Below are 18,803 nucleotides of genomic sequence, written 5' to 3' on the forward strand. Positions count from 1 at the left end.
TTACATTTTCCTGAAATAATCAAACTCTTCGAGATAATAATCTTCTTTTCACTTATAAAAATCTCATATAATGACATACAAATGGAACAACTTAGCTAAAAACAGAAGGTTGCCTAAGAGCAAATATGATCGTTATACATCTTGTGCACTAATCCTCAAACTAACTTTATTACTAAAGAGAGCCAATTCATTTTCTTTCTTTAAATACATAAATTTGGACAAGTATCAATAACAAATACTTTTATTTTTTTGTATAATTGAATGTTTTTTTAAATACCATTGGCGGCAAATAGCAAACAAAAGAAACAAAAATCTAAGTACTCAATAAAGTGGATTGTTTAAACACATACTTTCAAAGAGAACCAATTTATTTTCTTTCTCTAAATGCATAAATTTCCACAAGTATCAATAACAAATACTTTTATTTTTTGTATAATTGAATATACAAAATACCGTACAACAAATGCGACGCCGGATTGAGTTGCCAGAGTTGTCCAGCGAACGGAAACACAGGTTCTACTTGTACCCGGATCCAGCCTCTTAACCCGACTTCAAAGGTTCGTGTTTTAACAATTTCTTGATTTTCTTTTATTGTTGTTCTTGAGAGAGTGATGATGGATTGCATGTGGTTTTGATGATGGGTAGGTGAATGGTTTGCCGTTTAACAAGTACTCTTGGCTAACAACACACAATTCGTACGCAATCACGGGGGCAAATTCGGCAACTGGCTCTATCTTAATCTCCCCAACGAATCAAGAAGACTCCATCACTAATCAGCTTAAGGTCTACCTACCTACGTTCATCTTTATTGACAATTTTTCGTATTAGAATTTTCCTTTGGCTAAATTTGGTATTTGACTTAATTTGCAAGTATCTTTTGCCTTAGGTTTCAATAAACGACAATGTCATCTGCTTTTAGTTGGTGGCTTTTGTTGTGAAAGATTAACTTTTTTTGTTTTTGTTACTTTCCACGTGTTAAAATGAAACACAGATCCAAAAATTTTTTTGAGCTGTTCCTCAATGATTTGTTCTTTACATGTTAGTTTGTGAATATGTGAACTGTCACTATGATGTGCTTTTTAGTTGACCTTTTGGACATTTGTTGTTGTTGTTGTAGAATGGTGTGAGAGGGATTATGCTTGATACATATGATTTTCAGAACGATATATGGCTTTGTCATTCCACTGGAGGGACTTGCTTTAACTTCACAGCCTTTGTAAGTTTGCAATTGAATCATTTGAATTTGGATTGTGAGTCAACATAAACTGATCAACGAATCAGTTAACCTTTGCAGCAACCGGCTATCAATGCGCTCAAAGAGATCAATGATTTTCTTGAATCAAACTTATCTGAGATTGTTACCATCATTCTTGAAGATTATGTCAAATCTCCAAATGGTTTGACTAAGGTACATTTGTGCCAAATAGCTTTTGACACCACCGTTTTGATAGATGTAACTAATGCAAAGAACCGATGTTTTGATACTATGTAAGGTGTTCAAAGCATCTGGATTGAGTAAATTCCAGTTACCACTTTCGAGGATGCCCAAAGACGGTACAGACTGGCCAACAGTGGATGATATGGTGAAGCAGAACCAAAGGCTTGTGGTATTTACTTCGAAGAAGGATAAAGAAGCTTCTGAAGGTTTTGCTTACCCAGTGGAATTATTCGGTGAGAGTTTGTAACAGTTAAACATGATCTAAAAAAGGGGAAAAAAGAAATGGAGATCGAGAAAAGGACAAGATAGAAACTTGAAATAGAGACGGGAGCCGAGATTTCCCGACGCCGGCGAACAGAGAGCCCACCGGCGTCGGAGGAAGATGGTTGAAGTGGCGCCTCGATGGTCGTGCTTGGGAGAGAAAATTAGGACGAACGATTAATTGGAAAAAACATGCATATAAATAGGAAAGTAGGTGGACATATTTTTAATCTGATCCACTAAATCTATTCGTGCATGTTCAGTTTAATCATTTTATATGAATTATTTCATCCTTATTTTTGTTTCTAACATAATTTTAATCTCAACAACTTAACAACTCCATTTGATCACAAGCCAGTTAGATGTTGGAGCTTACATCAATATCGAGTTAAGTTTAGAATCTCATAAACAAATACGTATCTTTTTTTTGGTATAATGAGAATATCAAAAATAACTGGCAACAAATACAAGGGGAAAAATAAGACACAAAACGAAAATATTCATTAAAGTAGATTAACAAAACAACACTACATACTGTTGTCAAAAAAAAAAAAAAAAAAAAAAACACTACATAGTCCATAAGAAAATACATCAAATTCCATCTGAAAATGGATTACAATGTTGATTAAAAGAACATAAAAAGACTAAAGAGACTACAAACGACAGAATCTAAAACAAATGGAGGTTCAATAGAAGCTGAATGCCCTATTAGTAGGTCCTCGATAGTTGAAAAAATAGATGATCATCTCAAAAACGGAAAGTGTCAAGAAACAGAACCAAAAAGGATGGATTTTTGGATCATAATCACAGGCAAAGATAGCTAAGAAAACCCCCAATATCATGATGCCTACCACATACATAAAGTAAAAGCCTTCAACTGGATAAAGGAGTTGAACCAAGACAAACAACCCAAAAACTACTGATAAAACCAAAACAGAGACCCAACATGTTTGGAAATTATAGATAATAAAATAGATAATGATGAAGAGAATTAGAGGCACAAAAGTTCTAAACCAACGGTGTGCCCTATAAGAGATGGAGCTTCAGAGAAAGGAGGCTACCACTAGAATCACATATAGAGATAGGCCAATCTTGTAGCTGAAAACCTCTTCAAGCTTCATCTATTTTCAAACTTTGCCATGTGGGGAATAATTTAGGGTTCATAGATGGGATAGCTTCTATAACCTTGTCTATTTTCACACACTACTGTAAATCCGATGAGAATAATTAGGATCTTCATATGCTGGATTGTCATGTTGGGAAAGAACATTTTGTTTACCGAGTGTTGTCGTCCTTGTTCCCAAGCTGCATGTAAATTCTAATATATTTGCGTTAATCAGTAAATTCTAATATAGTTGACTTTTTCGTAGCAGCATGTACATCTTGTGCACTAATCCTCAAAGCTTACTTTATTACTAAAGAAAACCAATTTATTTTATTTCTCTAAATACATAAATTTCCACAAGTATCAATAACAAATACTTTTATTTTTTGTATAATTGAATATAAAAAATACCATTGGCGGCAAATAGCAAACAAAAAACAAAAATCAAAGTACTCAATCAGTGGATTGTTTAAACAACAATACATAGTCAGATCAAATTCCGTAACAATGGATTGCAATCTTAATTAACAGAACATTAGTAGAAAATAAAGTCACTAAATATATTGGATTTGTCAGTTTTTAGAGATTAGTAATTCAAGATGTACATGTCGATTATTGAATCTATCAAGATTGAAACTCCTTTACGATTATTGCGTGTGGCGAGATTATATAATTATTTTTGGTTTGTATTTTTCTGTTTGGATTTAAATACGTATCCACACAAGTTGAAAAGAAAAATACACTTTAACTTAGTTACATGCTTGACATATCTATTCACAGCAAATAGATTGGCTCTCCTTTTGCAGCTTCTCCCAGAGACACAAAATTAGTCGAGGAGTTTGGTAATGAACAAGAATGTAATTTGATTTACAGTCACTGTTATGAAATCTTTTGTCATTGATGTACTTGACTCTTTTTATTGTCTGGTTGAACTGTTGAATCCATATCCCCATCGCCACATCTTCCAATTTGAAAAGCTTTCAACAAAAACAACATAAGAACAACAACGTCACTTAGTAATGATCTCTCTGATTAGTTATATAACCAAACTCTATGATGAAACTACAAAACTCACTCTAAGATCTCTTTGACGATGACCCTTCACCACAAACTTCGCGATATCATGAGAGATGATGTAGCCAGGGCCATGTGCCCATGGAGGATATGAATCTAAAAGCCATTCCTTCACAAAGAGAAAGTCACCATATACTGTATGAGTCTCTAAGAGGATAGAGCACACAAAGGTGTGAGAAATATTGAGAAGTCTTACCTCTTTACGGATAAACCATTTGCTGCCTTGTTCACGGTCCGGTGACGAAGCAAATGATATCAAACCGTACAAAAGGGCACTAGACGGCTTTTCTTTTAGACTTGATAGGAGTTCATCGATCCGCACAAACGCATCATCATCCGTCTTCATTATGTATTTTGCTTGGATGACTTTGGTCTGTATCAACATGGATAAACATCAGAGAGTGATTAACCAAGGCAAGGCAAGAAGTGATATGATATTTCACAGTTTCTATGTTTTGTGTAAACAAATAGCTTCTTACCCCGAGAATACAAAGCGCAACTGTTTTCAAACTAAGTAAACCATAGTAGTCAACAAACGGCATAAACTGAATGTCTCCATATGCCTTAGCTTCTCTCCACATCTCTATATTGACTTTTTCATTAGTGTGCTGAGCAAGAAGAAGCCAAGTTATTGCTAAGAAATGTATAAATCCAAGGATAAATGTTAACTTGCAGAAATACTTACAAGGCCTATGAGAAATCGAACAGCCACTTTGCCAGATCTTACTGCCTCATATTGCATCCAAGATCTTCTCAATGCCATACGCCGCTTGAAATTGTTTCCAGTGGAGAAAACACCCACCAATAATTCGATTCTTGTCCCAGAAAGAGATGGAGCTTTAAGTTTCTCTTCTATAACTAAAGAAGCATGGTCATCCGGAATGGGCAGTCTTGTGGCTAAGGCAGATAACATTTTCAAACCACCTGAGACCTTGACAGCACTGACTAACCACGGCTCGAGCTTCTACAAACTAAATATGTCAGTTTTAAAACAAAGCAACAATCTCACAAACTAACATGGCCTAGTCATCTATACCTCTCTGTAAGCAAATGAAGTCTCGTGCTGCCCATTAATTGTCATATGAAAACCTTCTACGCCAAACCACAACGTGGCAGTAAAGGGACTCCCTTTGAGAAATGGAAAATTAGCATTTGAAAGAGAAGAAGAATCCGTAGTTGCTTTATCATTGGAACTCTCCTCCGAAGTGATTCTACCGGTCTGTTTGTTGCAGAGAGGAAGTTCATCGACTACAATAATGGTTGCCAAGAAACTTTTCAACAATCATCAAGATGGCATAAAAGGGAACAAAATATGTGAGTTCTGTTACCTAAATGATTTTTGAATGATCCATGATATGGGCATCGAACTTCGTTTCCCCAACCGAGCTTTTCTGTCCATGTATTCTGCACTATGGATGGCTTAGAAAAATTTACATTGTAACGCAAGATAATAGGACGACGGGTTTCTCCTGATAATCCCGAGCCAACGAGCTGAATCTGGAAGCTTGCAGACTGTTCATCAGGAACACCAACCAAAGTTATTGAAGAATCTTCAACTAAACCACAAGGAAGCTCAAGTACAGGCCTTAAACCAGACAAATCCCCATCAAATGCAGTGACGAAATCAGGACAGTTTCTACTAAGTTCCTTGGAGACCAAAGCAGAAGATGCTCCTTTCTCTTTATTGATCAGAAAAACCAAATCTTTCATGGCCAATGTAGCTTCTTGGATCCCCTGAGCAGTTTCTGGCAAAGCATCTGGCCTTTCAAGAAACGGACGCATACGAGACCATACAAGCAAACCATTCAACTCTTCTCCTCCAGAGATGCTCATGTTTGAAAAGAGATAATCAAGATCTTCCAAAGTCATAAAATGTGGCTTTTTTGTTGGTTCCTCAACACTACTCTCTCCTTCTATACTACTAGAATCATCCGTAGTGTGATTTGTTGGAATTTTGTGATCAGATTGATCATAACGGATGAGAATGATCAAAGTAAGAACCATCATGAAGATTCCCACCAACCAGTTCCTCATTCTGACTGTAGTGAAATCAAATTTGAATCTCACCACTGACATGACTTGCATCATTTAGTAACCTAAGTAAAACCAAGATTTCGAATTAGAATTAGCATAATCCTAAGGGGTACTTGTCATAACTAAAGAAAGAAGAACTCAAACAATGGTCAACGACCCAGAACTTTGGATTTGGTGTTGGATATAACAAAACTGACCCGAGGAGGCATTACCCTAAAAGAAGAAAGATTAAACTGAATTGGTGAAGAAAAGATAAGTCTTGGATTGATACAGTTAGACCCAGAAGCAAGATCATGGAAAATTGTTGTTTAATAATATATACAGTAAGTAGCACAAACAGGGAAAATAGCTTAAAAGAGAGTTTTTTGAAACATCTAAGTCGCACTGTGTCCAAGAGGTGAGAACAAGTTCGGTTCTTTATAAAATTGAGAAGCTTACCCGTTTTATATTGATGTATTGGTGACTTTACTAGTAAACAATTCATGTAGATGGAGATCCTAGATCACTCAATTTGCAGTTGCAAGAACCCAGAGAGACCAAGGAGGCATATATTACCACAGCTGAAGCAGAGACTCTTGTTGCTCTAAAACGGTGCGTATTATGTACGACGATTTAATTACAACGAAACGATGTCGTGTCGCTTTTTTTTTTTCTGTTTAATTTTTTTTGTTGCATTGCTTTGTGAGATAACAAGTCAATATTTTGAACTTGAATGAACAGTTGTATTACATTTTCCTGAAATAATCAAACTCTTCGAGATAATAATCTTCTTTTCACTTATAAAAATCTCATATAATGACATACAAATGGAACAACTTAGCTAAAAACAGAAGGTTGCCTAAGAGCAAATATGATCGTTATACATCTTGTGCACTAATCCTCAAACTAACTTTATTACTAAAGAGAGCCAATTCATTTTCTTTCTTTAAATACATAAATTTGGACAAGTATCAATAACAAATACTTTTATTTTTTTGTATAATTGAATGTTTTTTTAAATACCATTGGCGGCAAATAGCAAACAAAAGAAACAAAAATCTAAGTACTCAATAAAGTGGATTGTTTAAACACATACTTTCAAAGAGAACCAATTTATTTTCTTTCTCTAAATGCATAAATTTCCACAAGTATCAATAACAAATACTTTTATTTTTTGTATAATTGAATATACAAAATACCGTACAACAAATGCGACGCCGGATTGAGTTGCCAGAGTTGTCCAGCGAACGGAAACACAGGTTCTACTTGTACCCGGATCCAGCCTCTTAACCCGACTTCAAAGGTTCGTGTTTTAACAATTTCTTGATTTTCTTTTATTGTTGTTCTTGAGAGAGTGATGATGGATTGCATGTGGTTTTGATGATGGGTAGGTGAATGGTTTGCCGTTTAACAAGTACTCTTGGCTAACAACACACAATTCGTACGCAATCACGGGGGCAAATTCGGCAACTGGCTCTATCTTAATCTCCCCAACGAATCAAGAAGACTCCATCACTAATCAGCTTAAGGTCTACCTACCTACGTTCATCTTTATTGACAATTTTTCGTATTAGAATTTTCCTTTGGCTAAATTTGGTATTTGACTTAATTTGCAAGTATCTTTTGCCTTAGGTTTCAATAAACGACAATGTCATCTGCTTTTAGTTGGTGGCTTTTGTTGTGAAAGATTAACTTTTTTTGTTTTTGTTACTTTCCACGTGTTAAAATGAAACACAGATCCAAAAATTTTTTTGAGCTGTTCCTCAATGATTTGTTCTTTACATGTTAGTTTGTGAATATGTGAACTGTCACTATGATGTGCTTTTTAGTTGACCTTTTGGACATTTGTTGTTGTTGTTGTAGAATGGTGTGAGAGGGATTATGCTTGATACATATGATTTTCAGAACGATATATGGCTTTGTCATTCCACTGGAGGGACTTGCTTTAACTTCACAGCCTTTGTAAGTTTGCAATTGAATCATTTGAATTTGGATTGTGAGTCAACATAAACTGATCAACGAATCAGTTAACCTTTGCAGCAACCGGCTATCAATGCGCTCAAAGAGATCAATGATTTTCTTGAATCAAACTTATCTGAGATTGTTACCATCATTCTTGAAGATTATGTCAAATCTCCAAATGGTTTGACTAAGGTACATTTGTGCCAAATAGCTTTTGACACCACCGTTTTGATAGATGTAACTAATGCAAAGAACCGATGTTTTGATACTATGTAAGGTGTTCAAAGCATCTGGATTGAGTAAATTCCAGTTACCACTTTCGAGGATGCCCAAAGACGGTACAGACTGGCCAACAGTGGATGATATGGTGAAGCAGAACCAAAGGCTTGTGGTATTTACTTCGAAGAAGGATAAAGAAGCTTCTGAAGGTTTTGCTTACCCAGTGGAATTATTCGGTGAGAGTTTGTAACAGTTAAACATGATCTAAAAAAGGGGAAAAAAGAAATGGAGATCGAGAAAAGGACAAGATAGAAACTTGAAATAGAGACGGGAGCCGAGATTTCCCGACGCCGGCGAACAGAGAGCCCACCGGCGTCGGAGGAAGATGGTTGAAGTGGCGCCTCGATGGTCGTGCTTGGGAGAGAAAATTAGGACGAACGATTAATTGGAAAAAACATGCATATAAATAGGAAAGTAGGTGGACATATTTTTAATCTGATCCACTAAATCTATTCGTGCATGTTCAGTTTAATCATTTTATATGAATTATTTCATCCTTATTTTTGTTTCTAACATAATTTTAATCTCAACAACTTAACAACTCCATTTGATCACAAGCCAGTTAGATGTTGGAGCTTACATCAATATCGAGTTAAGTTTAGAATCTCATAAACAAATACGTATCTTTTTTTTGGTATAATGAGAATATCAAAAATAACTGGCAACAAATACAAGGGGAAAAATAAGACACAAAACGAAAATATTCATTAAAGTAGATTAACAAAACAACACTACATACTGTTGTCAAAAAAAAAAAAAAAAAAAAAAACACTACATAGTCCATAAGAAAATACATCAAATTCCATCTGAAAATGGATTACAATGTTGATTAAAAGAACATAAAAAGACTAAAGAGACTACAAACGACAGAATCTAAAACAAATGGAGGTTCAATAGAAGCTGAATGCCCTATTAGTAGGTCCTCGATAGTTGAAAAAATAGATGATCATCTCAAAAACGGAAAGTGTCAAGAAACAGAACCAAAAAGGATGGATTTTTGGATCATAATCACAGGCAAAGATAGCTAAGAAAACCCCCAATATCATGATGCCTACCACATACATAAAGTAAAAGCCTTCAACTGGATAAAGGAGTTGAACCAAGACAAACAACCCAAAAACTACTGATAAAACCAAAACAGAGACCCAACATGTTTGGAAATTATAGATAATAAAATAGATAATGATGAAGAGAATTAGAGGCACAAAAGTTCTAAACCAACGGTGTGCCCTATAAGAGATGGAGCTTCAGAGAAAGGAGGCTACCACTAGAATCACATATAGAGATAGGCCAATCTTGTAGCTGAAAACCTCTTCAAGCTTCATCTATTTTCAAACTTTGCCATGTGGGGAATAATTTAGGGTTCATAGATGGGATAGCTTCTATAACCTTGTCTATTTTCACACACTACTGTAAATCCGATGAGAATAATTAGGATCTTCATATGCTGGATTGTCATGTTGGGAAAGAACATTTTGTTTACCGAGTGTTGTCGTCCTTGTTCCCAAGCTGCATGTAAATTCTAATATATTTGCGTTAATCAGTAAATTCTAATATAGTTGACTTTTTCGTAGCAGCATGTACATCTTGTGCACTAATCCTCAAAGCTTACTTTATTACTAAAGAAAACCAATTTATTTTATTTCTCTAAATACATAAATTTCCACAAGTATCAATAACAAATACTTTTATTTTTTGTATAATTGAATATAAAAAATACCATTGGCGGCAAATAGCAAACAAAAAACAAAAATCAAAGTACTCAATCAGTGGATTGTTTAAACAACAATACATAGTCAGATCAAATTCCGTAACAATGGATTGCAATCTTAATTAACAGAACATTAGTAGAAAATAAAGTCACTAAATATATTGGATTTGTCAGTTTTTAGAGATTAGTAATTCAAGATGTACATGTCGATTATTGAATCTATCAAGATTGAAACTCCTTTACGATTATTGCGTGTGGCGAGATTATATAATTATTTTTGGTTTGTATTTTTCTGTTTGGATTTAAATACGTATCCACACAAGTTGAAAAGAAAAATACACTTTAACTTAGTTACATGCTTGACATATCTATTCACAGCAAATAGATTGGCTCTCCTTTTGCAGCTTCTCCCAGAGACACAAAATTAGTCGAGGAGTTTGGTAATGAACAAGAATGTAATTTGATTTACAGTCACTGTTATGAAATCTTTTGTCATTGATGTACTTGACTCTTTTTATTGTCTGGTTGAACTGTTGAATCCATATCCCCATCGCCACATCTTCCAATTTGAAAAGCTTTCAACAAAAACAACATAAGAACAACAACGTCACTTAGTAATGATCTCTCTGATTAGTTATATAACCAAACTCTATGATGAAACTACAAAACTCACTCTAAGATCTCTTTGACGATGACCCTTCACCACAAACTTCGCGATATCATGAGAGATGATGTAGCCAGGGCCATGTGCCCATGGAGGATATGAATCTAAAAGCCATTCCTTCACAAAGAGAAAGTCACCATATACTGTATGAGTCTCTAAGAGGATAGAGCACACAAAGGTGTGAGAAATATTGAGAAGTCTTACCTCTTTACGGATAAACCATTTGCTGCCTTGTTCACGGTCCGGTGACGAAGCAAATGATATCAAACCGTACAAAAGGGCACTAGACGGCTTTTCTTTTAGACTTGATAGGAGTTCATCGATCCGCACAAACGCATCATCATCCGTCTTCATTATGTATTTTGCTTGGATGACTTTGGTCTGTATCAACATGGATAAACATCAGAGAGTGATTAACCAAGGCAAGGCAAGAAGTGATATGATATTTCACAGTTTCTATGTTTTGTGTAAACAAATAGCTTCTTACCCCGAGAATACAAAGCGCAACTGTTTTCAAACTAAGTAAACCATAGTAGTCAACAAACGGCATAAACTGAATGTCTCCATATGCCTTAGCTTCTCTCCACATCTCTATATTGACTTTTTCATTAGTGTGCTGAGCAAGAAGAAGCCAAGTTATTGCTAAGAAATGTATAAATCCAAGGATAAATGTTAACTTGCAGAAATACTTACAAGGCCTATGAGAAATCGAACAGCCACTTTGCCAGATCTTACTGCCTCATATTGCATCCAAGATCTTCTCAATGCCATACGCCGCTTGAAATTGTTTCCAGTGGAGAAAACACCCACCAATAATTCGATTCTTGTCCCAGAAAGAGATGGAGCTTTAAGTTTCTCTTCTATAACTAAAGAAGCATGGTCATCCGGAATGGGCAGTCTTGTGGCTAAGGCAGATAACATTTTCAAACCACCTGAGACCTTGACAGCACTGACTAACCACGGCTCGAGCTTCTACAAACTAAATATGTCAGTTTTAAAACAAAGCAACAATCTCACAAACTAACATGGCCTAGTCATCTATACCTCTCTGTAAGCAAATGAAGTCTCGTGCTGCCCATTAATTGTCATATGAAAACCTTCTACGCCAAACCACAACGTGGCAGTAAAGGGACTCCCTTTGAGAAATGGAAAATTAGCATTTGAAAGAGAAGAAGAATCCGTAGTTGCTTTATCATTGGAACTCTCCTCCGAAGTGATTCTACCGGTCTGTTTGTTGCAGAGAGGAAGTTCATCGACTACAATAATGGTTGCCAAGAAACTTTTCAACAATCATCAAGATGGCATAAAAGGGAACAAAATATGTGAGTTCTGTTACCTAAATGATTTTTGAATGATCCATGATATGGGCATCGAACTTCGTTTCCCCAACCGAGCTTTTCTGTCCATGTATTCTGCACTATGGATGGCTTAGAAAAATTTACATTGTAACGCAAGATAATAGGACGACGGGTTTCTCCTGATAATCCCGAGCCAACGAGCTGAATCTGGAAGCTTGCAGACTGTTCATCAGGAACACCAACCAAAGTTATTGAAGAATCTTCAACTAAACCACAAGGAAGCTCAAGTACAGGCCTTAAACCAGACAAATCCCCATCAAATGCAGTGACGAAATCAGGACAGTTTCTACTAAGTTCCTTGGAGACCAAAGCAGAAGATGCTCCTTTCTCTTTATTGATCAGAAAAACCAAATCTTTCATGGCCAATGTAGCTTCTTGGATCCCCTGAGCAGTTTCTGGCAAAGCATCTGGCCTTTCAAGAAACGGACGCATACGAGACCATACAAGCAAACCATTCAACTCTTCTCCTCCAGAGATGCTCATGTTTGAAAAGAGATAATCAAGATCTTCCAAAGTCATAAAATGTGGCTTTTTTGTTGGTTCCTCAACACTACTCTCTCCTTCTATACTACTAGAATCATCCGTAGTGTGATTTGTTGGAATTTTGTGATCAGATTGATCATAACGGATGAGAATGATCAAAGTAAGAACCATCATGAAGATTCCCACCAACCAGTTCCTCATTCTGACTGTAGTGAAATCAAATTTGAATCTCACCACTGACATGACTTGCATCATTTAGTAACCTAAGTAAAACCAAGATTTCGAATTAGAATTAGCATAATCCTAAGGGGTACTTGTCATAACTAAAGAAAGAAGAACTCAAACAATGGTCAACGACCCAGAACTTTGGATTTGGTGTTGGATATAACAAAACTGACCCGAGGAGGCATTACCCTAAAAGAAGAAAGATTAAACTGAATTGGTGAAGAAAAGATAAGTCTTGGATTGATACAGTTAGACCCAGAAGCAAGATCATGGAAAATTGTTGTTTAATAATATATACAGTAAGTAGCACAAACAGGGAAAATAGCTTAAAAGAGAGTTTTTTGAAACATCTAAGTCGCACTGTGTCCAAGAGGTGAGAACAAGTTCGGTTCTTTATAAAATTGAGAAGCTTACCCGTTTTATATTGATGTATTGGTGACTTTACTAGTAAACAATTCATGTAGATGGAGATCCTAGATCACTCAATTTGCAGTTGCAAGAACCCAGAGAGACCAAGGAGGCATATATTACCACAGCTGAAGCAGAGACTCTTGTTGCTCTAAAACGGTGCGTATTATGTACGACGATTTAATTACAACGAAACGATGTCGTGTCGCTTTTTTTTTTTCTGTTTAATTTTTTTTGTTGCATTGCTTTGTGAGATAACAAGTCAATATTTTGAACTTGAATGAACAGTTGTATTACATTTTCCTGAAATAATCAAACTCTTCGAGATAATAATCTTCTTTTCACTTATAAAAATCTCATATAATGACATACAAATGGAACAACTTAGCTAAAAACAGAAGGTTGCCTAAGAGCAAATATGATCGTTATACATCTTGTGCACTAATCCTCAAACTAACTTTATTACTAAAGAGAGCCAATTCATTTTCTTTCTTTAAATACATAAATTTGGACAAGTATCAATAACAAATACTTTTATTTTTTTGTATAATTGAATGTTTTTTTAAATACCATTGGCGGCAAATAGCAAACAAAAGAAACAAAAATCTAAGTACTCAATAAAGTGGATTGTTTAAACACATACTTTCAAAGAGAACCAATTTATTTTCTTTCTCTAAATGCATAAATTTCCACAAGTATCAATAACAAATACTTTTATTTTTTGTATAATTGAATATACAAAATACCGTACAACAAATACTTTTATTTTTTGTATAATTGAATAAAAGTATCAATAACAAATACTTTTATTTTTTGTATATTTTTTTGTTGCTTTGTGAGATTATAATTAGGGTATTGTCATATTACATGTTACTCAAATAAACAAACTCTCCGAGATAGATAATAGTAGTAGCTAATAATAGTGCAAGTTTCAAACACAACGTGTAACAAAAGAAAAGACAACGTCTAAGTGCCATGATTGAACTAGTAGATAATAAGTCAAGGTAGTAGTCAACAACCTAGCAGACTCAGCAAGCCTTTTATAGAAGCAAAGAAACCATAACTCACACATCTCAGATACTTGCAATATCAAACAAGATGAAAATACGAGTCAGCATACAATGATTTAAACAAAAGTCATCTCCAGATTCAGCATGCAATATATTAAGATAACAAATTTTTAACGAACATAACACAAACATTGAAACCGATTCACAAGCATATCATAACACAAGCATTAATTGAGAAGAACCGATTCACACATACTTTTAAAGAGAACCAATTTATTTTCTTTCTCTAAATACATAAATTTCCACAAGTATCAATAACAAATACTTTTATTTTTTGTATAATTGAATATAAAAATACCGTACAACAAATACTTTTATTTTTTGTATAATTGAATAAAAGTATCAATAACAAATACTTTTATTTTTTGTATATTTTTTTTTGTTGCATTCCTTTGTGAGATTATAATTAGGGTATTGTCATATTTTGAACTTGGAGAACATATTACATGTTCCTGAAATAAACAAACTCTCCGAGATAATAATCTTCGTATCAATTATAAAAATCTCATAATGACATACAAATGGAACAACTTAGCTATATCTATATGGTTTGTTGAATTGTTTGGTTTAGAAGGTTAGAACAAATATGAATAGAAAGAAAGACACTACTACACTATACTAAACAGACTTTCCTAAATTAGAAAGTCTCTGTTCTCCTCCTCCTGCTCCTCCGGCAGCAGATCGTGGACTAAACGGAGCTCTTCCAGCGGACGACCTTGGACTTATCTCTCCTCCTCCTCCTCCTCTGAAATCACTTAAGCTCCGGATGTATACTTTCTCCGACACTCTTGGATTCTGAAAACTCACCACCCTTCTCATCAACTCCACTCCCCCTCCTGCCACCGGAGAACTTACTGCCGATCCACTTCCTCCGCCGAGCTTTAAGCTGCTCACTTTCCTTATCTCTCCTCTGCTTCTTGTGAACATTCCGTCCATCACTTCTCCACTATCCGCAAACGACGTTGCACGGCTCACTTCCCCTTCCTGCATACAGACAAAGAAAGCAGTATGTTACACGGTGTATATCATCGATAAAGCCATAAACTTTTGTAGAGAGGAAAAAGAAGAAGAAGAGAGTTTTATTACCGGTTTGAGGTTGAATGATAAGATAGCAGGTGCTTCTTCATACTCTGCAGCATCCAAGTCTTGAAGATGAGCTCCTTTAAAGAAATTAGGCAACACATATTGCCTAACCGGAACAAGGAACATTATCATCAACGGGAACAAAACTCCAGCCACCGGAACCCACGTTATCCCAAAGCAGACCAGCAAGTAAACCGCTTGAAACAGAGTAAACATCGCTATTGTCTTAAACGGAACCGTTTCAACAAACACGGCATGGTTATCTTCAAGAACTCTGTATAATAAAAGACCAAAAGTCACAGAAGTTATGATGATGTAGCAGAAACAAGATAGAAAGTTTCGTTTTTTGACTTGAATCTCCTGCTTGGGGCAGTGAAGAGAAGCACGATCCTTTCCCAGAATTGATTCCCTGGGAGGCTTTCGATTGCCATGTACGCGAAGTAACCCCAAAGAACCGAGCTTGGGATTCTTTTGATTACAGGCATTGCTGCAACACATCCAGCCACCATCATAGCTTGAAGAAAGTTGCTTACTCTTTGTTCTTTTACTTCCACTGGCAATATATTCTCGACTTCTGTCTCTACATCAAACACTGTTTCATCGACCAGTGAATCTGCGTTGGAAGCCTTTTGAATATGTGACTGTTTGAGTCCCTGAATCTGATATTCCCAGTGCTAAATCAGGAATGAGTAAATATGTCAAATTATAGACTGATATAGATGGATTCAAACATACCCGAGAAGGCTCTTGGTGTATCAGAGGGCTCTGCATTTGTTGGTAAGCTTCTTCCATGCTCCCATAGACTTCTCCTATTGTTGCATTGTTTCTGATGCATTTACGTGCAGCTGCCACGAGTTTGTTTCGAAGTAACTGCACATCAATAATAAATGCCTTTTGACAAATGTGATAGAAGGCCTACATAAAACATTAGTATGATAATCAAACCTGGTGATTCAGTGTTGCCAAGCTTTTTGTGTACATTGGAGACTGAGGGATGACACCATTGGATGGAGGAATCCCAAGGAGACCGCAAAGGATTGTCTACAGATGAAAAGTTCCCAACGTTTCATTTTTTGTGAATGATCAAGTCAATAAATCAGTCAAGAAATATAGATACTACATCTCTTACCAAGAAACCTAGAAGAAACAGATCATAATGGTAAGCAGGAGGCTTTCTGAGATTGAAATCTTCCTGCTGTGCGAGTTGCGAAGCTACACTATGGTCAAAGTAGTAAAGAACTGCAATCATTGAAGCTGGAACAACCGCTAAAAGAATGTAAAGCACAGGCACATCGACCATCTCCTGCAATTTATTGATCATGCTGATGAATATCAACATAAAGCATTAATAGTAAAGAGAGTAATAATAAGTAGAGAGGAAGTGATTAGTGCCTTAATGACAGTCCAATTCTGATATGCACCAGGAGACCATGGATTAGGACTAACAAGACGTCTTGGTATTCCTTGAGGAACACTTTTCCAAGGTATGTATGATATACCAGTCCACACAACCACCATCACTGGAACACCGTAATCTGCTATAAACCCGCGTAAGCATTCTGCAATCACAAGGATACCAATGTTCTTGAGGTTCTTGCTTGAAGAATGAACACTAAGGTTTTTACTCACAGTTGGAATGAACACTAAGGTTCCTTACCAGCACCAAATCTCCAAGACCTTGCTTTCCGGCTTTTCAGTGCAGTATACAGAAGTCCAGAAGACAAAACCAAACCGATCATTCCATTTGCGAACACCCAAGCAGGTTGAAACTCAGCTAATCTTGGATTTGTTCTTCCAGGGACACCAAACTCATCCACAATGCCCTGAAAAAAGTGGAGTTTCAACATAAAGGAAGAAGCTTTTGTTGAAAAATGTTAGTATAAGTTGTAACAGTAATTAAACAAAGGAAGCTCTTTTACTTACTCTAATGGCTTCTTGCATGAAAAGCATAGCTATTAGGATACCAAAAAGTTCCCCAGCAAGTCGAGTGAATCGATTGATGAAGGTGCAAGCGCCTAATACAGCTAACAAGAACAACAACAGCCCCGTCCACAAGCAAACCCTTAAAAAGAAAACAAAGAAGACAATGCCTAATCTCATAAAAGTTTTGAGACTTTAAAAGCTTCTTGAAAGGAATGCAAAGAGAAAGATCTGAGCTTACCATCCAGTCCAAGCGAGAAAGAGAGTAGAGCCCAAATCCGTTCTACTTTTAGCGAAATTGAACATGAATGTGTACATTATAACAGTAGGCTCTGCAACACCAAGAATCAGCAATGGTTGTCCTCCAATAATGGAATGTATCACTCCACACAGTGCTGTGGAAACTAAGGTTTGTACCGCAGTAATCTTCCCATCTTGTCAAGTTGCAAAAGAAACAAAACATAAGTTTTCTGTTACTTCCATTAGAATCAAAGGTAACAAATACGAATCCAGTATCATTCTAATACCAGTATCTCTTTCCAACTGTTCTCCAAATGTAATCACAGGAATCGCGGATGCAAAGAATATGTAAGTTGTTGGTGCCAGAATCCTAGAAAATATGTTGCATAAAAGTAAGTTTAAGTATCAAAAAAAGCTCAAGCATTACTACTTCTTGTAAAAGCAAAAAAAGATGAATATACCTAAATCCAGCTTTGAGACCACTGATCCAATCTTGCTTGTAGCATTTGAGTCTCCCTCTGACATCTTTCTTTATGCCTTGAAACGGGACAAAGCTTTCTGCTTCGTCCATGTAGAGTTGTTCTGTTCAAGCTTCCAACTTGACAGTGTCCTAGTCCTACAAAACAACACTCAGTTCTGTTACTTAAAGCTCAAAACCCAGGCAATCTCAAACAAGATTATGATGAGTGGTTAAGACAAAAAAGCATTATTATAACCAAGATTGGGAATCTAATCCAACTAGAATGATTCAGATTCAATACTTTTCCAATTGCTGACACTGGCTTGACTTGTCACCAACATAAACAAAAAGGTGAGTAACAATTTTTAGCGGGCGTAATACTCTTGTTACTAAAGAAACTCAGATCCAAATATGCAGAAACCTTAAAAAGAAACTTAAAGCGCTAATTGCGGAGGATGTCTTTAAAAAAAGGAGTTGTGTAGATTTGATGATGGGGTGATTTGGCAAAAAAAGAGAGAACTTTACAACACACAATGTATTGTGGAAAGCTCAAAGAAAATCAAAAGAAGTAAAAGACATGGGGATCTAAGCTTTGATTCAAGAATGACTGAGAGAGAGAGAAAAAAAACACTTACCAGAGACAAAACAGCACAGAATGGCTAAAAGAAGACAACTTTCTGAAGACTAAAAGAGAGGGAGAAATAGAGAAGAATTTTCTAAAATGTGCGTAGCTTTCGTTTTTCTATGCTTTTGACCTCTCTCTATACAAGAGCCGTGGGAGATTTTTTAATGTATTAGTTAAACAAAACTGTTGCAGGTTAAAATTGTTGGAGAAGAAGAAAAAAAATAAAGTACTGTAAGGGTTGGATTAAAAAATGAATAAAGCGAGTGTGATGTGTTGGAATCTGATGAAAGAGATAGAGATGTCTGTCTCTGTGCTCTCTGCTGCCTCGGTATTCAGACGATGCTCGTGATTGGTTTGGTTTTGTACTCTTGTTCCGCGCCTAACCCGGTGTTTAATTGTCTGCGTCTCTTTTTTCACTCTTTAC

General features: G+C 36.0%; 5 protein-coding genes across 8 annotated transcripts; 2 read left to right on the forward strand and 3 right to left on the reverse strand.

Moving 5' to 3' along the window:
* Positions 1 to 449: 449 nt before the first annotated feature.
* Positions 450 to 2,112, forward strand: LOC147920079 (PI-PLC X domain-containing protein At5g67130-like; the record flags this gene model as incomplete). The annotated part of the gene is made up of 5 exons (XM_087503123.1): positions 450 to 557; positions 646 to 783; positions 1,118 to 1,216; positions 1,295 to 1,408; positions 1,494 to 2,112. Coding segments are annotated over 5 exons (651 nt in total), but the record flags the coding sequence as incomplete, so codon positions are not given.
* Positions 2,113 to 3,432: 1,320 nt separating this feature from the next.
* On the reverse strand, positions 3,433 to 6,497 carry LOC147920080 (hydroxyproline O-galactosyltransferase GALT3). The gene is made up of 8 exons (XM_087502660.1): positions 6,351 to 6,497; positions 5,207 to 5,974; positions 4,915 to 5,126; positions 4,564 to 4,842; positions 4,358 to 4,486; positions 4,075 to 4,251; positions 3,880 to 3,987; positions 3,433 to 3,781 (listed from the first exon to the last, which is right to left on the reverse strand). Exons 2-8 carry the CDS (start codon positions 5,964 to 5,966, stop codon positions 3,575 to 3,577), a joined length of 1,872 nt encoding a protein of 623 aa, XP_087358786.1. The 5' UTR covers positions 5,967 to 5,974; positions 6,351 to 6,497; the 3' UTR covers positions 3,433 to 3,574.
* Positions 6,498 to 7,086: 589 nt separating this feature from the next.
* Positions 7,087 to 8,749, forward strand: LOC147920081 (PI-PLC X domain-containing protein At5g67130-like; the record flags this gene model as incomplete). The annotated part of the gene is made up of 5 exons (XM_087503124.1): positions 7,087 to 7,194; positions 7,283 to 7,420; positions 7,755 to 7,853; positions 7,932 to 8,045; positions 8,131 to 8,749. Coding segments are annotated over 5 exons (651 nt in total), but the record flags the coding sequence as incomplete, so codon positions are not given.
* Positions 8,750 to 10,069: 1,320 nt separating this feature from the next.
* LOC104764337 (hydroxyproline O-galactosyltransferase GALT3) lies at positions 10,070 to 13,134 on the reverse strand. The gene is made up of 8 exons (XM_010487851.3): positions 12,988 to 13,134; positions 11,844 to 12,611; positions 11,552 to 11,763; positions 11,201 to 11,479; positions 10,995 to 11,123; positions 10,712 to 10,888; positions 10,517 to 10,624; positions 10,070 to 10,418 (listed from the first exon to the last, which is right to left on the reverse strand). The coding sequence occupies exons 2-8, from the start codon at positions 12,601 to 12,603 to the stop codon at positions 10,212 to 10,214; spliced, it is 1,872 nt and encodes a 623-aa protein (XP_010486153.1). The 5' UTR covers positions 12,604 to 12,611; positions 12,988 to 13,134; the 3' UTR covers positions 10,070 to 10,211.
* A 1,391-nt stretch (positions 13,135 to 14,525) lies between these two features.
* On the reverse strand, positions 14,526 to 18,711 carry LOC104764338 (putative boron transporter 3). 4 transcript variants are annotated; one of them, XR_015591354.1, is made up of 13 exons: positions 18,390 to 18,711; positions 17,756 to 17,910; positions 17,582 to 17,664; positions 17,296 to 17,488; positions 17,058 to 17,196; positions 16,792 to 16,957; positions 16,527 to 16,693; positions 16,264 to 16,437; positions 16,080 to 16,175; positions 15,870 to 15,979; positions 15,486 to 15,793; positions 15,138 to 15,408; positions 14,526 to 15,035 (listed from the first exon to the last, which is right to left on the reverse strand). XR_015591354.1 is itself a non-coding variant. In XM_010487852.3 (13 exons), the coding sequence occupies exons 2-13, from the start codon at positions 17,863 to 17,865 to the stop codon at positions 14,670 to 14,672; spliced, it is 2,208 nt and encodes a 735-aa protein (XP_010486154.1). In that variant the 5' UTR covers positions 17,866 to 17,910; positions 18,390 to 18,711; the 3' UTR covers positions 14,526 to 14,669. The 4 variants fall into 4 exon arrangements, 3 of the variants coding, with proteins under 3 accessions (XP_010486154.1, XP_087358686.1, XP_087358687.1); XM_010487852.3 differs by having other exon boundaries at positions 15,870 to 16,004; XM_087502560.1 differs by lacking the exon at positions 18,390 to 18,711 and adding an exon at positions 18,056 to 18,383 and having other exon boundaries at positions 15,870 to 16,004.
* Between the last annotated feature and the right edge of the window lie 92 nt (positions 18,712 to 18,803).

This window comes from Camelina sativa, chromosome 19 (genome assembly GCF_030686135.1).
Source record: "Camelina sativa cultivar CO46 ecotype springtype chromosome 19, ASM3068613v1".
Taxonomy (NCBI): Eukaryota; Viridiplantae; Streptophyta; class Magnoliopsida; order Brassicales; family Brassicaceae; genus Camelina; species Camelina sativa.

What these genes read in the sequence shown, in the direction of transcription:
- LOC104764337 (XM_010487851.3), bottom strand. Translation starts at nt 12,603, where the DNA reads ATGATGCAAGTCATGTCAGTGGTGAGATTCAAATTTGATTTCACTACA. An exon ending in CTTCATTTGCTTACAGAGAG is followed by an intron (nt 11,480 to 11,551) that starts GTATAGATGACT and finishes TTTAGTTTGTAG; the next exon opens with AAGCTCGAGCCGTGGTTAGT. An exon ending in ATCGTCAAAGAGATCTTAGA is followed by an intron (nt 10,419 to 10,516) that starts GTGAGTTTTGTA and finishes TTTTGTTGAAAG; the next exon opens with CTTTTCAAATTGGAAGATGT.
- LOC147920080 (XM_087502660.1), bottom strand. Translation starts at nt 5,966, where the DNA reads ATGATGCAAGTCATGTCAGTGGTGAGATTCAAATTTGATTTCACTACA. An exon ending in TTCGATTTCTCATAGGCCTT is followed by an intron (nt 4,487 to 4,563) that starts GTAAGTATTTCT and finishes CTTCTTGCTCAG; the next exon opens with CACACTAATGAAAAAGTCAA. An exon ending in TTGCGCTTTGTATTCTCGGG is followed by an intron (nt 4,252 to 4,357) that starts GTAAGAAGCTAT and finishes ATGTTGATACAG; the next exon opens with ACCAAAGTCATCCAAGCAAA.
- LOC104764338 (XM_010487852.3), bottom strand. Translation starts at nt 17,865, where the DNA reads ATGGACGAAGCAGAAAGCTTTGTCCCGTTTCAAGGCATAAAGAAAGAT. An exon ending in TTTCTCGCTTGGACTGGATG is followed by an intron (nt 17,197 to 17,295) that starts GTAAGCTCAGAT and finishes TTTCTTTTTAAG; the next exon opens with GGTTTGCTTGTGGACGGGGC. An exon ending in TATCATTCAACCTCAAACCG is followed by an intron (nt 15,036 to 15,137) that starts GTAATAAAACTC and finishes GTCTGTATGCAG; the next exon opens with GAAGGGGAAGTGAGCCGTGC.